The sequence below is a fragment of the Triturus cristatus genome, chromosome 9 (assembly GCF_964204655.1).
Source record: "Triturus cristatus chromosome 9, aTriCri1.1, whole genome shotgun sequence".
Lineage (NCBI taxonomy): Eukaryota > Metazoa > Chordata > Amphibia > Caudata > Salamandridae > Triturus > Triturus cristatus.
In genome coordinates this window covers 444,852,878-444,869,836 of record NC_140592.1, presented here as the reverse complement: position 1 = coordinate 444,869,836, position 16,959 = coordinate 444,852,878, and the positions used below count along the sequence as shown (strand labels likewise).

At 43.9% G+C, this 16,959-nt stretch overlaps 1 protein-coding gene across 8 annotated transcripts in view; it reads left to right on the top strand.

The window, feature by feature from the left end:
* Positions 1-16,959, top strand: part of LOC146798110 (cytochrome P450 2F3-like) — a 585,105-nt gene that overhangs the window by 504,504 nt on the left and 63,642 nt on the right. For all 8 annotated transcript variants that reach the window (XM_085625327.1, XM_085625332.1, XM_085625334.1 and 5 more), the window contains 2 exons: positions 6,246-6,433; positions 13,389-13,530. In XM_085625327.1, the coding sequence (XP_085481453.1) occupies positions 6,246-6,433; positions 13,389-13,530 (330 nt within the window). The remainder of the gene's footprint in view (positions 1-6,245; positions 6,434-13,388; positions 13,531-16,959) is intronic.

Genomic DNA, 16,959 nt, shown 5'->3' with positions numbered 1-16,959 from the left:
CACCTGCGAGGATATGCTGGCACTGAGAAGGTGTGAGTCTAGCCACTAGAAGTAATCAAAGAGAGAGCGAGGGATAGGGCAGGGGGTGTGTCCTGTTCCCCAAATAGATATTAGACTTAAACAATGTGGACAAACCCACTATGTGTAATGTAAATTAATCACTGTATGTAGTAAATACATGGACCCATTAGGTGCTTTTAAAAGACCCCACACACACCAACCTAGTTGGTGTCATACTTCATCATTGGGGTCCCAACCAGGCGGCCAAGTGCCCCCCGGTTGTGCTATGATGCCTGATTACAGCGGAGCTAGTGTGGTGCGTAAGTGTGATGTGTGGTGGGATTTTACAGTTAAAAATATCTCTGAGAATCCTTGCCTTTAATTTTAATGTTGGCGGCTCAGGATATATGAAAAACTAAAATAAGTGATGCAACTAATCTTGAATTATTATCATTTAGTTGGCTAATTGTGGCGGTCTACATGTTTCAGCCCGTGAAGGGTATTAAAAGGGCTTTCTTCAGGACCAAGTGGGTGAAAAGTGAGTGGCAAAGGTGAAGGATGCCACGTGAAACCTGTGCTGTACCTACACACGCACTAAGGTGTGTGGTAAAAATGTCAGTGTACTCACTGGCCCTTGAAAAACGAAAAATTCCTGTTGGGGAAGAAAAGATAAGGAAAAACATATAGTATCGCAACATAAAATGCAATATTAGTGACTTTTAGTTGTTGTAGTCATTGTCTGTGTGACTACTACAGTCATTGGCTATGTGGCCCATGCCAGTGGCAACATGCAGGAGATTCTGTGCATGCAGCACCTATCTATGGTGAGCAGTTCGGTAAATGGTGCGCGTTGCATGGCGCTAGACAGTGAATGCCACAGTGGCGGTGCCTGACCCACGGAGCCCCGTGGATGGTTGCGCTGGCTCCCTGTGCTGTATAATGGCTGTGCTTAATGTGGCGCTGTGTCGCTTATGGCGCCACTAAAGTTAGTTACTAGTGGACTGGTGTGCGCGAGATGCATCAGTGCTCATGCAGACTGTTATGCACATTTAAATGGCAAAGGTGTTTGTAATATGGGTTAAAAGTAGGCCTGGGCAAAAATTTCGTTCCGTTCGCGGAAATTGCGATAATTTGACATTTTCGATTTCCGGTGGTGAGTGCGAAAATGTCAAAATTTCCGCTTTCCGCAGCTTGCCGATAATTTGTTTCTTGCTCGCGCTGTAAAATAATACATTCTCGCGCGCGCGCGATCGCCTTACCTGAATCCCTGCGTTCGCCGACAAGTTTTCTTGATCCGGTCGCGTTCTCCATGAATTGTTGTATTGTTTTTAGCCATTTGCGCTGTCTCGCGACAGTTCACGCCCGCAGTGACGTCATGCGTCGCGCGATCACGTCTTTCTTCTCGCGATCATGCACCGCGAGACAACTCAAAACAAGATGGCCGCGCCCGCGAGCAACCACATGGGTAAGTTGGCGACCCACAACCATGCAGAAAATCTCGCGAACATGCAGGAAAAAAACTTCTGCATCTTCGCGATATTTCCGCTTGTTTGCGATAATTTTAAACATTTTCGCAATAATTTGCGGAAGTGAATTTCGCAAATTCCGCCCACCACTAGTTAAAAGTGAACAAATGGAAACGCGCAAAATTAAAATTAAAATTAAAACATGCACTCAAAAAGTAAATAGTTACAATGATTTTATAGTGTTCGCATATATCGAGGCTCTGGGGGCTAGGGAACTCTTTCACAAGTCCGATCTGTAAATTGAAAAAGGTTGCCATGATGAGCCAGGAAGGCTCGGTAGGCTTAGCTCATTAGCATCATCGGAGCACGCATAGTCTTATTTGGATTGAAAGAGGTGTCCGCTGTCAAACCTGAATAGGTCCCCCGTGGTCGCAGCTGGCGCTCGGTCTCGGTGGGGAACCAGTGTCAGTAGTGAGCAGATAAGACCCGGTACGTGCAGGCGTGCATGTCCGGGTTGGAGCATGACTCGGCATCCTGTTCCATAGCGCATGCACACGCGTGCTGGTAGTATCTGGTAAGGGAGACAGAGATGGGGCGTCTGATTCGGAGGCCATCTTGAAGAGGGGTTTAGGATCGAGTAATTCAATGTACTGGGGCCAAAGAGTCCTTTCAATGAGTGTGTAAAGGCAAATGTAGATATGGCGATTCTCAATGTGGGCCAAATTGCTGGGGCCAAAGAGTCCTTTCAATGAGTTTTTTAGGGCAAATTTGGATATGGCGATTCTCAATGTGGACCACATTGGCGGCATCAATGGTGAGAATGCGGGCAAATGCAGCATTGGGCAAGGGTGTGTGTTTGCATTTCCGTAGTTGCTGTTGTCCACAGTGTTTCGACGTGGGGCTAGTGAGTGTTACTCAGCCTATCTGTCACAGTGTTGGGGGCAACCCTGGAGCAGACAGGTGATGGTGGGTCAGTGCCATGAAATACTGTTAACTAGACATGTCTAATGGGTAGCTAATGGATACCGCCAAAAGTTTGGTGATTATTGTCTGTAAAGGCTATTCATGGAATATTGTCATTCAAACCTGTCTTGTGGGTGGAAAGGCAATAAATACACCTCTGTTCTTTCTGTAACAGTTGTTGCTGGATGTTGAGCATGTTGAGATCTAGAGCCTCTATGATGACCCAGCGCATGTCGTTGGTTGTGTGTCATGCCTCGAGGAAATGATTTGTCATTTTGCTGGTGTTTCTCTTGCATCTTATGTGCTCCGATGTTCACAAATTCTGGTTTTTACTCTCCTGTTTGTCATCCCAATATAGGTTAGATTGCAGGGGCACACAATGCGGTATATTGCGTGTGCTGTGCTGCAATTGGTATGTTGTTGCAATTCCCATGTCTTGCCGGGTTCCAGTTGAAGGTTTTTAGTGGTTGCAGTAAGGTGACATACACTGCAATTACCACAGGCGAAATGGCCAGTGACCTTTGGAAGTCCCATGCGTTTAGGACGGTGTTCCCTTGCTTGCGTTCTTGGGTCGGTCTATTGGAAACCAGTGCGTCCTTTATGGATTTGGCTTTTCTGTGTGATAATAGTGGGGGGTCCCAATTGAAGTTCCCTGTCTTTAGGATTTTCCAGTGTTTCCTTATGATATCAGAGACCTTGTTGGAGGCCGAGTTGAAGGTTGTGACACATGTTAGTGGCATGTGTGTAGCTTCACGGGGGTGTGCCTCAATGAGCCCTTCTCAGTTTTGGTTTCTCTCTTTTTTCTTTGCCTTTTCAGTGATGTGTTTGGGGTAACCACGGTCTTGGAGTTTGTTGTTCAAATCCTTGATTTGATTTGATTTGATTAATTTACATTACACATAGTGGGTTCGTCCACATCGTGAGTCTAGCCACACCTAGGGCCTGGTGGGACAACTCAAAAAACCAGGTCTCCAGCTTCTTGTGGAAAGGAGGAGGCCCTTTATGTAGCTGCAGGTTATTCCATGCTTTAGGAGAAGGCCCGACTGCCTGGTATGGTTTTCTTTATGTGTGAGATTTATGCAAGTAGGAGACTGGGGTGTCTGGAAGATTTGTGAAAGCAAAGACGATTGTTGAGGTATGGTGGCCCATGTTATGCAGTGCATTGAAAGTGTTGGGGAGAAATTTCAAATGAGCTTGTTAATGAATGGAGAGTTAGTGGAGCTCCTTCAGCAGTGGTGTGATGTAAGAACAGCGTGGAAGGTTGAGAGTGATTCTGGCTGCCAAGTTCTAATCATCTGCAGCCTTTTGGTGAGTCTTTTGTTGATCCCGGACTAGAGGTTTTTCCCGTAGTCCAGTTTGTTGTGACCCAAGCGTGTGTCACAGTTTTCCGGGTGCTGATTAGGATAGGCACCACTTGAAACTCTTACTCAGCATCTTTAGGGCATGGAAGCATGAGTTGGTGACAGCATCGACTTGGGCTGTCATGTTTAGTTTGCTGTTGATGATGATCCCGAAGTACTTGGTGTGGGGTTGGGTGTTGGTCCTAGATCTGTTGGCCCCCAGGTGGAGCCCCACAGTGATGTGTTCTTCCTGAAGATCACAATTTAGATCTTGTAGTGTTTAGCTTCAGACACTTGGCCTTGATCCTGTGGGAGGTTTCTGTTGTGCAGGCATTGAACTTGATCCTGGTGCTGGGTATCTTGTCTATGAGGCGAGAGAATGAGTTGTGTTGTTGGCGTAGGAGAGTATGTTGATATCATGAGAGCAGATGATGCTGGCTAGAGGGATCTTGTAGGAGTTGAAGAGTATCGGGCTCAGGGAGGATCCTTGCCGAACTCTGCATATGAGGTCACTGGAATCCCAGGTCTACAGTGCCAACCTGACTGACTGGGTCCTTACAATGAAGAAGGAGCAGATCCATCCGAGTGCATGTCCTTGGATTCCAATGTCATGTAGGCGTTGGAAGAGGATGGGGCAGGTCAAATGCTGTGGAGAGGTTTTGGAGTGTCCCCTCTATCCAGAGTCATGCAGATGTCATTAGTGGTAGGGATAAGAGCATTTTGCATGCTGTGGTTGAGTCTGAAATCAGACTGAGTAATGTTGAGAAGTTGTTGGTCGTTGAGGAATCCTGTGATGGTCTATTAATGATTTTCTCTGAGACCTTGGTTAGAAATGGTATCAGGGTGATTGGTCTGTAGTTGTTTGGCATTAAAGGGTTCTCAGAAGGTTTCTTCAGCAATAAGAGGAAAGCTGCATGTAACTGGGAAGGTTGTAGAAGAGGTGGAGGCATTCAGAATGTGTGTGAGCATGCTACTGATGAGTTGCAGTCCTCTGAAGTGTGTTAAGTGGGGGCAGGGGTCCGATGGGCCTCTGAGTGGATGAACTTCATTGAGGCGGGGGTTTATTCTGAGGTGATGATGGGCCATGTGGTTAGCATCGGTTCTTTGGATAAGATCAGGAAATTGTGGCAAGGTCTGTCAGGTCTTGTTGTGGACTGAAGTTGATGCAAATGGCAGTGATTTTATCGCTTAAGAATTGAGAGATTGTTGTAGAGGTCCTGTGAGAGGGTGATTGAGTTCGAGTGGTGAGGAGAAATCTTTCACAGTGTTGAAGATTTCTTTGCTTTTATTGGTCCTGGCATCGATTCAGTCCATCAGAGTGGTGCATTTGGTGGTTGCAACTTAGGGCAGATTTGAATGCTCTCCTGTCTGCAGGCGAGAATGCTGAACTCGATGAGGGTGTGGTCTGTCCAGTGGGCTGGTGTTGGCTCATCAACTCGGTTGTTGTTGGATGTTGCCAGAGTTGGTGAAAATAGGGTGCAGGAGGGGTCCAGCAATATGGTTAGGTCCCTTTACTCATTGTGGGAGGTCCAGGCTTCCAAGTTTTCAATAAGTGTTCTTGAGTTGGGGTTGGGATGGTCTTCCAGGTAGAAGTTCAGGTCTTCAAGTAGGATGTAGTTACTAGCATCAAGGATGAGTGTTGCAACACAGTCTGTGATGGTGTAGGTGAAGAAGGTGCATGGTTCCACTGGTCTGTAGATGAGAGTGCACCTTAGGGTGAAGTTGGCTGTGACATGGAGTTTGAATGACAGGCCTTCCATGTTGGAGGATGATGTGTCCATGAATGTGGTGTGGCTGATGGTGTTCTTGTGGATGATGACGATTCTTCCTCCGGGCTTGTGAAGTATGCATTACCTGCCAATATTGTAGCCGAAGGGGATGGCTGTGGCAATGTCAGGTGCCACTGCAGGGTTCAGCCAGGTTTCTGTCAGAAAAAGTATGTCAGCGGCAAAGACTTGCAGCAGAATTCCGATCTCTGTGGTGTGTTTGGTGAGTGAGCTGGTATTAAGGAACATGCATGTAATTGTCAGTAAGTTCACCCTCCTCATTTAGAAATCAGGGAATGAGCTTTGGACCATGGAGGATGTGCCAGTGGCTCAGCTGTAAGAAAATTAGATAGCAATAAGAATGGCATCTGATGACCCCCTCTTATTTAGGGAGAGATTCTGTTACTAGGTTCACTTCTGTTTTTTCTTAGACTTCCATGTAAACCACAGCAATCCCAATCACAAAACAATCCTTAAATATCTGTTGCATACTGTAAGACAACTTCAAGAGAGAGCAATGCCTCAATCACAATGTCTTATTTAGAAAAGCATGTCATTAAAGGAGGTCCCTGTCTGTCCTCTGGAGTACCCTTTCCAAGTTTTTAAACATGACAGGGATGATCACATAATTACAATGGGTAATAATGTATGGTGGATCAAAATATTTATGCAAAGACCTTATACTTGGCATTTTATGTTTTTCTCAACAGAAAAAATGCATGCGGAGATCGACATAGTGGTTGGCTCAAACCGCAGCCCAAATTTTGAAGACAGAAGCAAGATGCCCTACACAGATGCAGTCATCCATGAGATTCAAAGATTCGCAGATGTCATCCCGCTGAGCCTTCCCCGTGCTGTGGCTCGTGACACCACATTCAGAGGCTATAAAATCCCAAAGGTATTGCATAATTATTCTGCAATAAGTGGGTACACAATTAAAACAATTTAGTGACCGATAAAAGGCATTTTCCATTATTTGCATACGGGTTCTAATGAAAGTAAATGTAGAGCATTCATAAGCATACTCTATTATATTGCTGTTGATGAACCACTCAATACACAGATGAGTAAATCTTTACTTCGCACGGTCAAACTGACTTGTCATGTACAAACTAAGAGGATGATTTAGAGTTTGGCACATATGTACTCTGCCGCTGTTGAGACAGAGTACCCTCTCCGGCAAATTGATGGTCCGCACATCTGAAATACAGTCAGGCGTACCTTAAGTATGTTAGCGACTGAGACTATTCTGTCTCTGTTGCTGACATACTTCTCTGATGACATAATGGTTTAATAGCCCTTGGAGGTTTGGCCATTCGACTGCCCTTGCGATTTACAGTGGGTTGTTGCATGCCTAGTGTCTACTTTCCCTTACTGTCATATAAAACCTGGCTGTACAGAACTGCAAGAAATGTGTAAATGACAACTGTATCATAGAAGAAACCGCCCATGGTGTAGGAGTCATTAGGTTCTGTTTGTTCAAAAACAAAATTTTGCTTAGGGATTTTGTATTTGAACAATTAAAACAAGTAAAAAATTAGAAGGAGGGTACCATCAATTTGATGATACCATCCTTCAAACTTTTAACTCATTGACATGAACCGTCATGCAAACGGTTTCTGTCGATAAATAGCGATGTCCCCTGTGCCAGCAGCCATCTCTAAACTCAAAGCACAGGTCAGGGGACTGAGTATTTTACTTCATTTCCCTGATGGAGTACAATCCTTACTCCAAACTCTATATCAAGCCCTAATACTCTTTGTAGATTTTTCTTTAATCAATTCATATGTTTATCTGTTTAAATGTACAAGTACACATTAAGTTGGAAGGTGAGTGTTTCCTGATACTAGATGTATATTATCTAAATCAGGAATCTGGCAGTTCAATTTAATGCCAGAGTGTGCTCTGTAGACCTTCAGATTGCATTATTTTACTTTCCCTTATAGCAGGCCCCAAATCAGCTTCTTTGATTCATCTTGAGAATCTACCACCGTCTAAATCAAACAGCGTCCTTCAGTTGAACTGAGTCCTGCCAGTCTTTAGCAGTCCTTCTTTGGAATTAATTTCACTGGTTGCATAACATTCACTTCTATTCTTATCTGTACCATTGTCCTGCAAGGTCATGTTCCACATTGCTGGCTGTAAGCAAAGTATCCTTTATCATCAGACCTTTTTGAATCTTTGATTTTTAGTGAGCTACACAAGAACACACTAACACATCCCAAAAGAAGACAGTTCGTTGATGCTATTCTCCACATAGGGCTGGCAAACACCTTCCCATTGTCCTATCCTTCACCCACAAAGACAAAGAGACCATGAATCTGTTCCTGGACATCAAATTCAGGATGGCCTTGTTGATACAGAGTTTTAGGGCTTCAAGTATTATCAAAAGATTCTCCCCCATACAAATATGTAGGTACAATTCCTGTAGCTTAACATGGTAGACTCCCAGAACTAGCGTATGCCTTAGTACAACATTTTTCATTCTTATGCTAGAACAGCCATTAGGTGTTGGTTCCTTGGCCCCAAACTTCTAGCAAGTGTCTATACTGCTTATCATACCTCTAGGTCACAGCACCACAGACTGTTGCCATTTCATCTGAATGGCACACTATTTAATCCTGTCTGTGGGACAGATCCAATCTAGTTCTCTACATATGGGTGTTTGAAGGTTTGAAGTTAACAATGGTCTGCCTCAGGTTCTGGGCTTTCTTCTCTGTGCTCAGGGCCACAATTAATGTGGACAATGCCACAGACTTTTTCTAAATCTGGACGCAGACAGAAACACATTTTCCACAACACTGGCAGTAGATCTGTGCTTAAGGATCATCTTGAAGAGTAAGATCCATTTTGTCTCTTATATTTCAAGTGCTCCAAATCAGACAACCAACAACCTTAAGCAGTGTCTCCAGACAAGTCATGAGTGGCAGTTGAAACATGCATCCCTTGACACTCCTGTTGAAATCTGTACGGAGTTGCTAAAGCAATTGTGGCCTTGTGTCCTCAGCAGTTTTATAGTCACAAAGGTCAGGTTTGAGCCTTGCAGCTGCAAAATGGTTTTATTAAATGTACAAATCCCAAATTGCAATTCGGTAACACGTTTCCAAATCGTAGTTTGGGTTTCAGCATAAATACAGAAACGGTATTTGGAAGGGGCATGTAAAGGGCATCCTTTCCAAATGCCGATTCTTTAGCTCATGTATTAATGTTTTGCCAGTAACAAAACATTAATATTTTACCACCAATTCAAATTTGGTGGTAACCATTCACAAGAGGAGAGTGGAAAGCGAGAAAGGATAGACCTAACCATTCACAAACAGGTAGGGGTCCCTAAGAGACTCTTGCCTTTTGTGATTATTTTTATGAACAGGCAGTGTGTGGTTCCTGGGACCACTACTTGCTCCTCAAAAATGTTTGTAAGAGTATTCATTTTTTCAAAAAACCATACTCTTTTCCTATTAGGAAAATGGCTGATTTATAAAAATGCTTTATTTAAGAGCAACCACACACATGGTGGTCTGCTGACCCCAGCAGGCCACCATGCCTGTAAATCTAACCAATCATATTGGGTCATGATTTGCAAACTACCTCATACATATTAATGAAGTGGATCGAATTGTGACTCTCTAGGAACCAGTAGGAGTCGATGTGCAAATTGCACCCACTTCTACCGAATTCATTTTAGTAGATTCGAAATAAGAAATCACAAATTCGAAATTGTTATTTGATGCAATTTTCGATTTATTATTAGGCATCTTTGTATATCAGGCCCTTGAGATTTGTAATGCAATATAATTGCACATCAGTGAATAAGCCAATATTAAATATAGAAAAAAACATTTCATATTGTTATGTAGTGGGCTGCGCATAAAAATGGAAGAGTCCGATTTACAAAATTAAACTTATACTTTTGTGTAAGCTTACTCTTTTTCAGCATACACAAACCATGATTTAATAGTAACTTTATGACTGCAGAAACAGTTGGGGTGGAGACCTCCGCAGATAAAAAAATATTCCGGTCTCTACAGTTGTAAAGTTACTATTAAATCATAGTTTGTGAATACCGAAAATGAGTGAACTTACACAAAACTTCTGATTTGGAGTTATCATTTGAGAAGAATAAAATTAAGATTGAGCTGGTGCAAAAATATTGTCAATCAGCTATGTCTTCAGTACATCTGCTGCATCATGGGAGGGTAATGCTGTTTGGAGGAGGAGAAGGACTCATCTGACCCTATGGGCTATCATGCTACTTGCCAAACTCTAGAACAGGCCCTTAATATTTGTTTCAGCCGGATATGTTGTACACCAATTTTAGTTACCAGTTAGCAGCTCATTTATAATACCGCCGCCGCTCAATAACGCTTTTCACAGAGCTGTATTTTCTGTATAGGATTCAGCCAAGATCAGATCACAGAAACTGAGAGTTGAGGGGCAAGGAAAGGTAGGAACAACTAATCAGGACATTACTAAAAGGCACAATTATCATTTTTACATCACTCTTGTTTATTATTCGAAATGCTTAGAGGAAAATAAGGAATTTAAGCAGAAGATCAAACCTATTGCTCGATATTTTTGAGACCAGAGCATTATGTTTTATATCGACTTGTATTTAGATTGACTCCAAAGTATTGAATGCCAACAAATCATCAAGGTATGTAGAAGCACACTTCTCTATAAATGCTCAATATAACAATATGTTAGTAGTCTATGTCCCGGAGTCTGTATAGGTGCAGGTCGGTATTAGTGACCTTTGCGTTTTGAAATATAACCATCATTGATCTATACTCTTTGATCTTAACTCAAGAGGTTCCATCTCTCAGGAAGATCTGGAATTCAAATTCATGCTGTATATGATTTTACCATATAGTAAAACATATTTGGTACACATCTTTTATTTTAAATTGCAAATTTATTGACATGAACTCTCACTTCATAGGATCCCTGGCCCCCAAACTGGTCACGCTTTATGCTTATTCCCTGAGACTGGGCCACCTGCCAGACTCCACTCGAGCCGCGACAGTTATACCCCTGCCTAAGACTAACATAGTGGGAGCACCTCCATCAGCGTTTCGCCCACTGTCCATGTTAAATATGGACTTCGAAATCCTCAGCAAGGTTATGGTGAACAGACTGCTCCCATACAGACAGACCCTAGTATATTGACCTCTGAATGGTTTCATCCCAAACTGAAGCACATCCTTAAATCTTAGGAAACTGTATCATGTACTCTTTCACCCTGAAATGCAGACTAACCAGGAGGCGTTTATAGTGTCTGTAGCTCTTGAGAAGGCCTTTGACTCTATAAGTTGGGATTTCCTCTTGAGAGTCATGGACCGGATGGGTTTGGAAGAGAGATGGAGTAAGTGGGTAAACCCTACTTTACATGGACCCAATGGCCCGGGTGAAAACTGGCACCAACTTTTCTGTTAATATATGAAGTCAATAAGAGGACCAGGCATGGATGCCCACTGACCCCCTGCTCTTTGCCTTGGTAATAGCGCTCCTGGAAGAGATGTTTCAGACGGAGGGCAGTGATCGGGCTGCTGGAGGACTTTGGGGTGCTGTTCCGGCTGAGGGTTAATAGAGCCAAGAAATGTATATTCCCCTGAGCAAGAGAGACACCCGACCACTTAACTTCCCCAAGGACTTTTTGCTGGCTGCCACAACTTTTAAATATCTGTTAATAAGAGTGTTCCATGAACTAGACAACTTGCAGGATGGCAGCATAGGGACATCCTCAGCTCCCTTTGGTCATATATAGCATTTTGGAGAGCTTTGCGCCTGTCTCTGATGGCGCGACTGTCGATCACCAAGATGGTAATGCTCCCCCGTTATCAGTATTTCTTTACAAATCTGCTGATTAAGCTACATGCCTCTTGGTTCAGACAGTTAGATAACCTCCTCCGTGAACTGATATGGGATGGCGGGTGCAATAGAGTCGCTTTTGAGATCCTGAAATGCCCACAAGGGATGGGGGACTGGGAGCACCTGGATTCTTACTATATTACCTAGCAGCACAGCTGCGGTGGATAGATAAATGGCTTGATGAAACCCACAAGCATGACCTTGATTTCTTACGGCTAATAACTAGTCGGGGGCGGCTGCTGGCATGCCTTTTATGCCCTGCTATAATTATCCAGCGACTCACTGGATTGCTGTGAGTGGCATTACAATGCTGGCACCATTGTATTGTAAGAACCCGGACAGCTCTTTTATAGGCGCCTGCTTTGGCGCTTGTGGGCCTCCCCCATGGAGGGAGACCCCATTACTTGTGCCCAACTGTCAGAGTGGAAGGAGGCAGGGCTTGTTACAGTGGGAGACTGTTTCCTGCAGAGAGCCCTCATTCCACCAGAGGACTTGTCCACTTCCTATGCATTACCCAGAGGCCAGTTTCTGACGTAGAAAGCATTAGTATGGACGTTTGCAGACATGTACGCCATGGGTAGGGACAAACTCTCACATCATATGGTTCTATATCTGCTTCTTTCTATGGGCTCCGCCTGACACCTGGTGACCTGGTTTTGCAGAGCGCTGAATGAGATGGGGAGGTGACCATTAGTGAACCTGAAGGCAAGATGGGTGGAGATGTTGGGACAAGATATCACTGACAGGGAGTGGGGGAGAATACTAACCTATCCCAAGCAAGTCTCACAAAATACCCAACTGAAATATACACAATTTAATTATCTACACATGGCATTTCTCACCCCACACAGACTACAACTAATATATGGGGGACCCTCGGGCTGTCCCCGCTGTCAGGTGCTAGATGTGGATTTCTGCCACATGACCTGGGCTTGCCACGTTATGCAGATATTTTGGACTGTGCTCCTACAGAGGCTCCAGACTACACTAAGGGCACAATGCAGATTTGTCTCTTGGAGGACTTTCCCAGGCCCAAATCATGCAAAGTGGGTACTAGATTTACAGACTTGGTCCTGGCTCAATGCAGAATCACTACGGCTTGGGAATTAGACAGGGGTCCAAGTTTAGAAACATGGGAGAGGGACGTCATGCTTTGGGTGATGTCGAACGGACAAGCCATTAGAAGGGAAGACGCCCAGGAAATACGCAGACACCCAGTAGCCAATTTGTGGCAGGAGATTTTGACAGCCTGGGAACATTCGGAGGCTGTCACTGACTCCGATCCAGGGAATTATGTGGACGGGGCTGGGAGTTCAGATGATTAGGATGCGGAAGAGGGGGAACAGGGAGGAAATGTCAAATGAGATTGAAGGGCCTAAATTCATGACTCGCAAAACCCTGCAACATATACCCAATGACAGACCTATCTGCCGCTAGTCTGGTACCCACCACTGGTCTGGGCCTTGCCCCCTTGTCTCCAGGACAGGGCTTGTTAGGAAGTGTCCACTGACGAGTCAATTATAGCCTAATGGCTGATATGCACACACCCCTATGATTGAGGTAGAACTAGCTCTCACACCACCTAGCTCCCCAACCCTCCAGACCCTGTTTACAAGACCCATTGTCTTGTTTGTGTTTTTTAGTTCCTTGTTTATGTTTTTCCCCGGTTCACCCTGCCAATATTGGCCTACACACTGGACATCTGTATTCTACATTACAGATAATTACCTAGTCACTACTGCCAACCACGTGGACCTATATAATTCCCCGAACACTGCAACATAAAGATACTAGATGCTGTAGTGATGTATACATGTCTTATTGATATCCATACCTGAGAAATATAGGCTCCTTTGAGACCGAAACGGACTGATATGGAATATGTTGGTTAATAAAATGCAAACAATTAATGATTAGTGATGTACACAATAATACTTAGATGCTAACAAAAATATATATTTTTTAAACTCTCACTTCGATTTCAGGGCACGTATGTGACTCCTCTGCTGTCTTCAGTCCATTATGATCCTACAAAGTTCAAAAACCCAAATGCCTTCGATCCTGGACATTTTTTAAATGAAGATGGATCTTTTAAGAAGAATGATGCCTTGATGCCCTTCGCTGCAGGTAAAATGACATAGAGGTTAACCTTGCAGTCATGTTGCATATCATTTATGGCACAGTCTTTCTAGCCAGCAGCCTTTTTTTAGCTTACCTAATACAATATGACCATGCATTCAGAAGACGCTATTAGTGCAACATAATTTTACAAACTTTTTATCCAACACTTTCACCTAAGATCACCATAGGGCCTTTTTCAAACGAGAACTTCGTTTGTTGATTGACATACACAGCAAAACATTTTAAAAACAGAACCTTAGCATAAAAACAGTAATTAATAGAACTTCAAAACACAGTAAAAAACTTCACCAGTCTATCAATGGAAAAGGACTTAATGTGCAAAGTGCAATGACCGGTATAACATTTAAAGTGCATTTAGAATCAAGTCTTTGGCAAGGACCATGATTACTGACAATGGACCATAAAGTGACAGCCAATTGTGCAAAGCAACCGTCCAATAAAAAGGTATAAGTAGCAGTTGAGAAATCACAAAATAGAATGAAAAAGCATAAAAGTGAACCAGCCCGTAACTACTTAAGAGAGCGGTAAGCATTTCGTATGAAAATTGTAAAAGCAATGTTTAGACCTATGTTTTCTGGCATTAATGCTGCAATAATTGCTTGTCTGCACGTTCGGATTCCCAGCCTGTTCCACTCAATTTTCAATTTATGTCTACGTTGTGACATAAAAGATGGGCAAAGACAGACTATATGCTCCATGGTTTCGGGAGACAAGCCGCACCCCCTGCAGATTACGTCCTCTGACGGACGGCGCCAGACGGGAAGATCTTTTAGAAATTGCCATTCGCCTAGTCTGGCGGCCATAAAGCTAGTTTTTAGGTGCAAGGAGTAGGTGCAGGATAGGTAGGAAGCGGGAGCTAACCGACCATATGAGGACATTGTAGCCCAGGCGTGTCTGCGTTTGGCAAATTGGGCTTTATCAATAATCAGGGACCTCATGCGAATACAGTTCTTAATGCTAGTTTTAAATGCTGATTTACTAGGGTTGAGGTCCCATAATGCACCAGCAGACATTTCACGGATCGAATCCTTAAAAAGGCGGCTGTAAGGGCCGCTTCGATTTGTCTGGGAAATATCCAGCCAAATTAAGGACTCCAATGATCCTGGCTTTGCCTGTCTCAGTTTGTGGCACAGGTTTAGATACAGACCAGTGGCTGAAATTTCATAATTTAATAGACCGAATTCTAGTCTGATCTGAGCAGCAGAAGCTGATTTGGGCAAGTGGAGGATTTTTTTGTAAAGTTTTGTCACGTGTTGGTTAAAAGAGGAATTTAGTTTCCCCCTAAAAATCTCAGCGCCATAAGTCAAAGTGGGCCCAATTTTTGCTCTCATGACTTCCAGTAATGGGGACAGGCTTGGGCCAGACAGATTTCTTGAGAGCTTACAGAAGCTTACCTGAAGGTTCATGGCTTTTACTGAGATAACCTTACGTTGTTGGTTAAAGTTACCCCTGGGGTCAAAAGTGACCCCAAGATATTTGTAAGTGTTTCCTATGCTGAGGCTAGAGTTGTTAAACAGCCAACCACCCCCATGGTATAGCTTTCTACCAAAAGTGACAACCTGGGTTTTCTTTAGATTGACCTCCAACCCATTCGTGGTTGTATAGACTTCCAGTCTGTTTAATAGCCTTTGCAGCCCTACCCGTGTCAAGCTAAAAAGGACCAAGTCGTCAGCATACAAAAGGTTGCTTATCGGGACGCCTCCCATCTTGGGCGGGTGACTGTTCGTTTCTTCAAGGAAGGATGGCAGATCTGCAATGAACAGATTGAAGAGAAGGGGGCCAGCACGCATCCCTGTTTGACTCCTCTAGTTGTCATAATTTTCCGAGAGAGATGCGTGCCGGTCCCCAACTTCACTTGTACCCACGTGCCCGAATGAAGTTGGATGATCGCGTCCAGGAGCTTATCTGGGATCCCCCATTTTTTTAGCTTCTCCCATAGAGCTGCCCTTGGTACCCGATCAAATGCAGCTTTAAAATCTATAAAGCAACAAAAAACCATGCTAGATGTGACTAATGCATTGTTGACAATGATAGACAATGATAGTAAGTTGGTCATGGTACCGGAGGAGGTAGTGAAGCCAGTTTGGTTCAGTGGAATCAGATTATTCTGCTCTACCCAATCTCTCAGTTCCCCCAATAATGTTCCTGCAAAGAACTTAGCTTCGATGTCTAACAAGGCTATTAGTCTATAATTGTTTGGGGATGCATGAGAGCCGGACTTGTAAATCGGGTGGATTATTGCCCCTCGCCATGAGTCCGGGATGGTTGAACTTGTCAGTACATAGTTGAAAAGATTGGATAGATATCTCGACCATAAATCAATGTTTGTTTTGAACAAGGACTGTGGTAGGCTGTTTGGACCGGGAGCGCCGTCGGATCTTGCTTTTACAAGAACTTTGGTGACCATTTCTTGCGTGACTTGCAGATCTTCACTTTGTATATCTGAACGGACCATCGAGCTGCTCCTGATCGATTGTGGAAGAAGTGACAGTTGTTTAGGAACAGATAAGACTGTAGACACAGAGACCTCTGAGGCCCTGAAATGGTCGGTCAGATAGGCTGACCAGGTCGCTTCTGTGATGTTTGCTGATCCAGATCTGGAGGAGCTACCATTTAGTTGGTTGATTAAGGCCCAGAATCTTTTAGAGTTACAGCTTTTGCTCTCCCAAAGAAGTTTGCACCAAAATTGGGTTAGATGGCGTCGTTTATCAGATTGGATTGCGACCCTGAATAATTTTTGGATTGCTTTGAGCCCATTCGAAAGTTCATTATTTCCTGGGGATAACTTAAGAGATCGCAGTGCTTTGTCTCTAGATTTCTTCAGTGCCTTAGTGTGACTGGAGATTTGGAACTTGCGGCTAACGAGGGCCTTGTGGGCGTGATGGCTAGAAGGAAAGCAAGTTGTCAGTTGGGAGCAGAAAGATGACCATGCACCCGTGGAAAAGACCGCTGTGGAGGTGCTTCCTGTGATAGATACCAAACAAGCTTCCATAATGTTAGGACTTATATCGTCATTCCATTTTAGCCGTTTTAGGTTTTGGGTGTATATTCCTGGGCATGTCGTTGAGGCAAGTTTATGAAAGTCTGGCTGAATATTAAGGGTAACAACTTGGGGACGGTGATCACTTCCTGAACGGGGCAGAATACTGTAGTTGGTCAAATGATGGAACAGCGCTGAATTACAGATGGTGTAATCTAAATAGGAGCGTTTGCGGCCATTTGACCAGGACCAGTTGGGGGGAGTATCATTCGCAGATCTCCCATTCATTACCAGGAAACCAATACTTAAAAATTGCAGCACACAGAGCTCACCGAGGCCACAATAGGCTTGGTGTGGGGGTTTGGACTGGGCCTTGAATTCCGGAGTTGATAATGGAAACAGCCCTTCGTAATCGGTGGAATTACCCTGGAAAA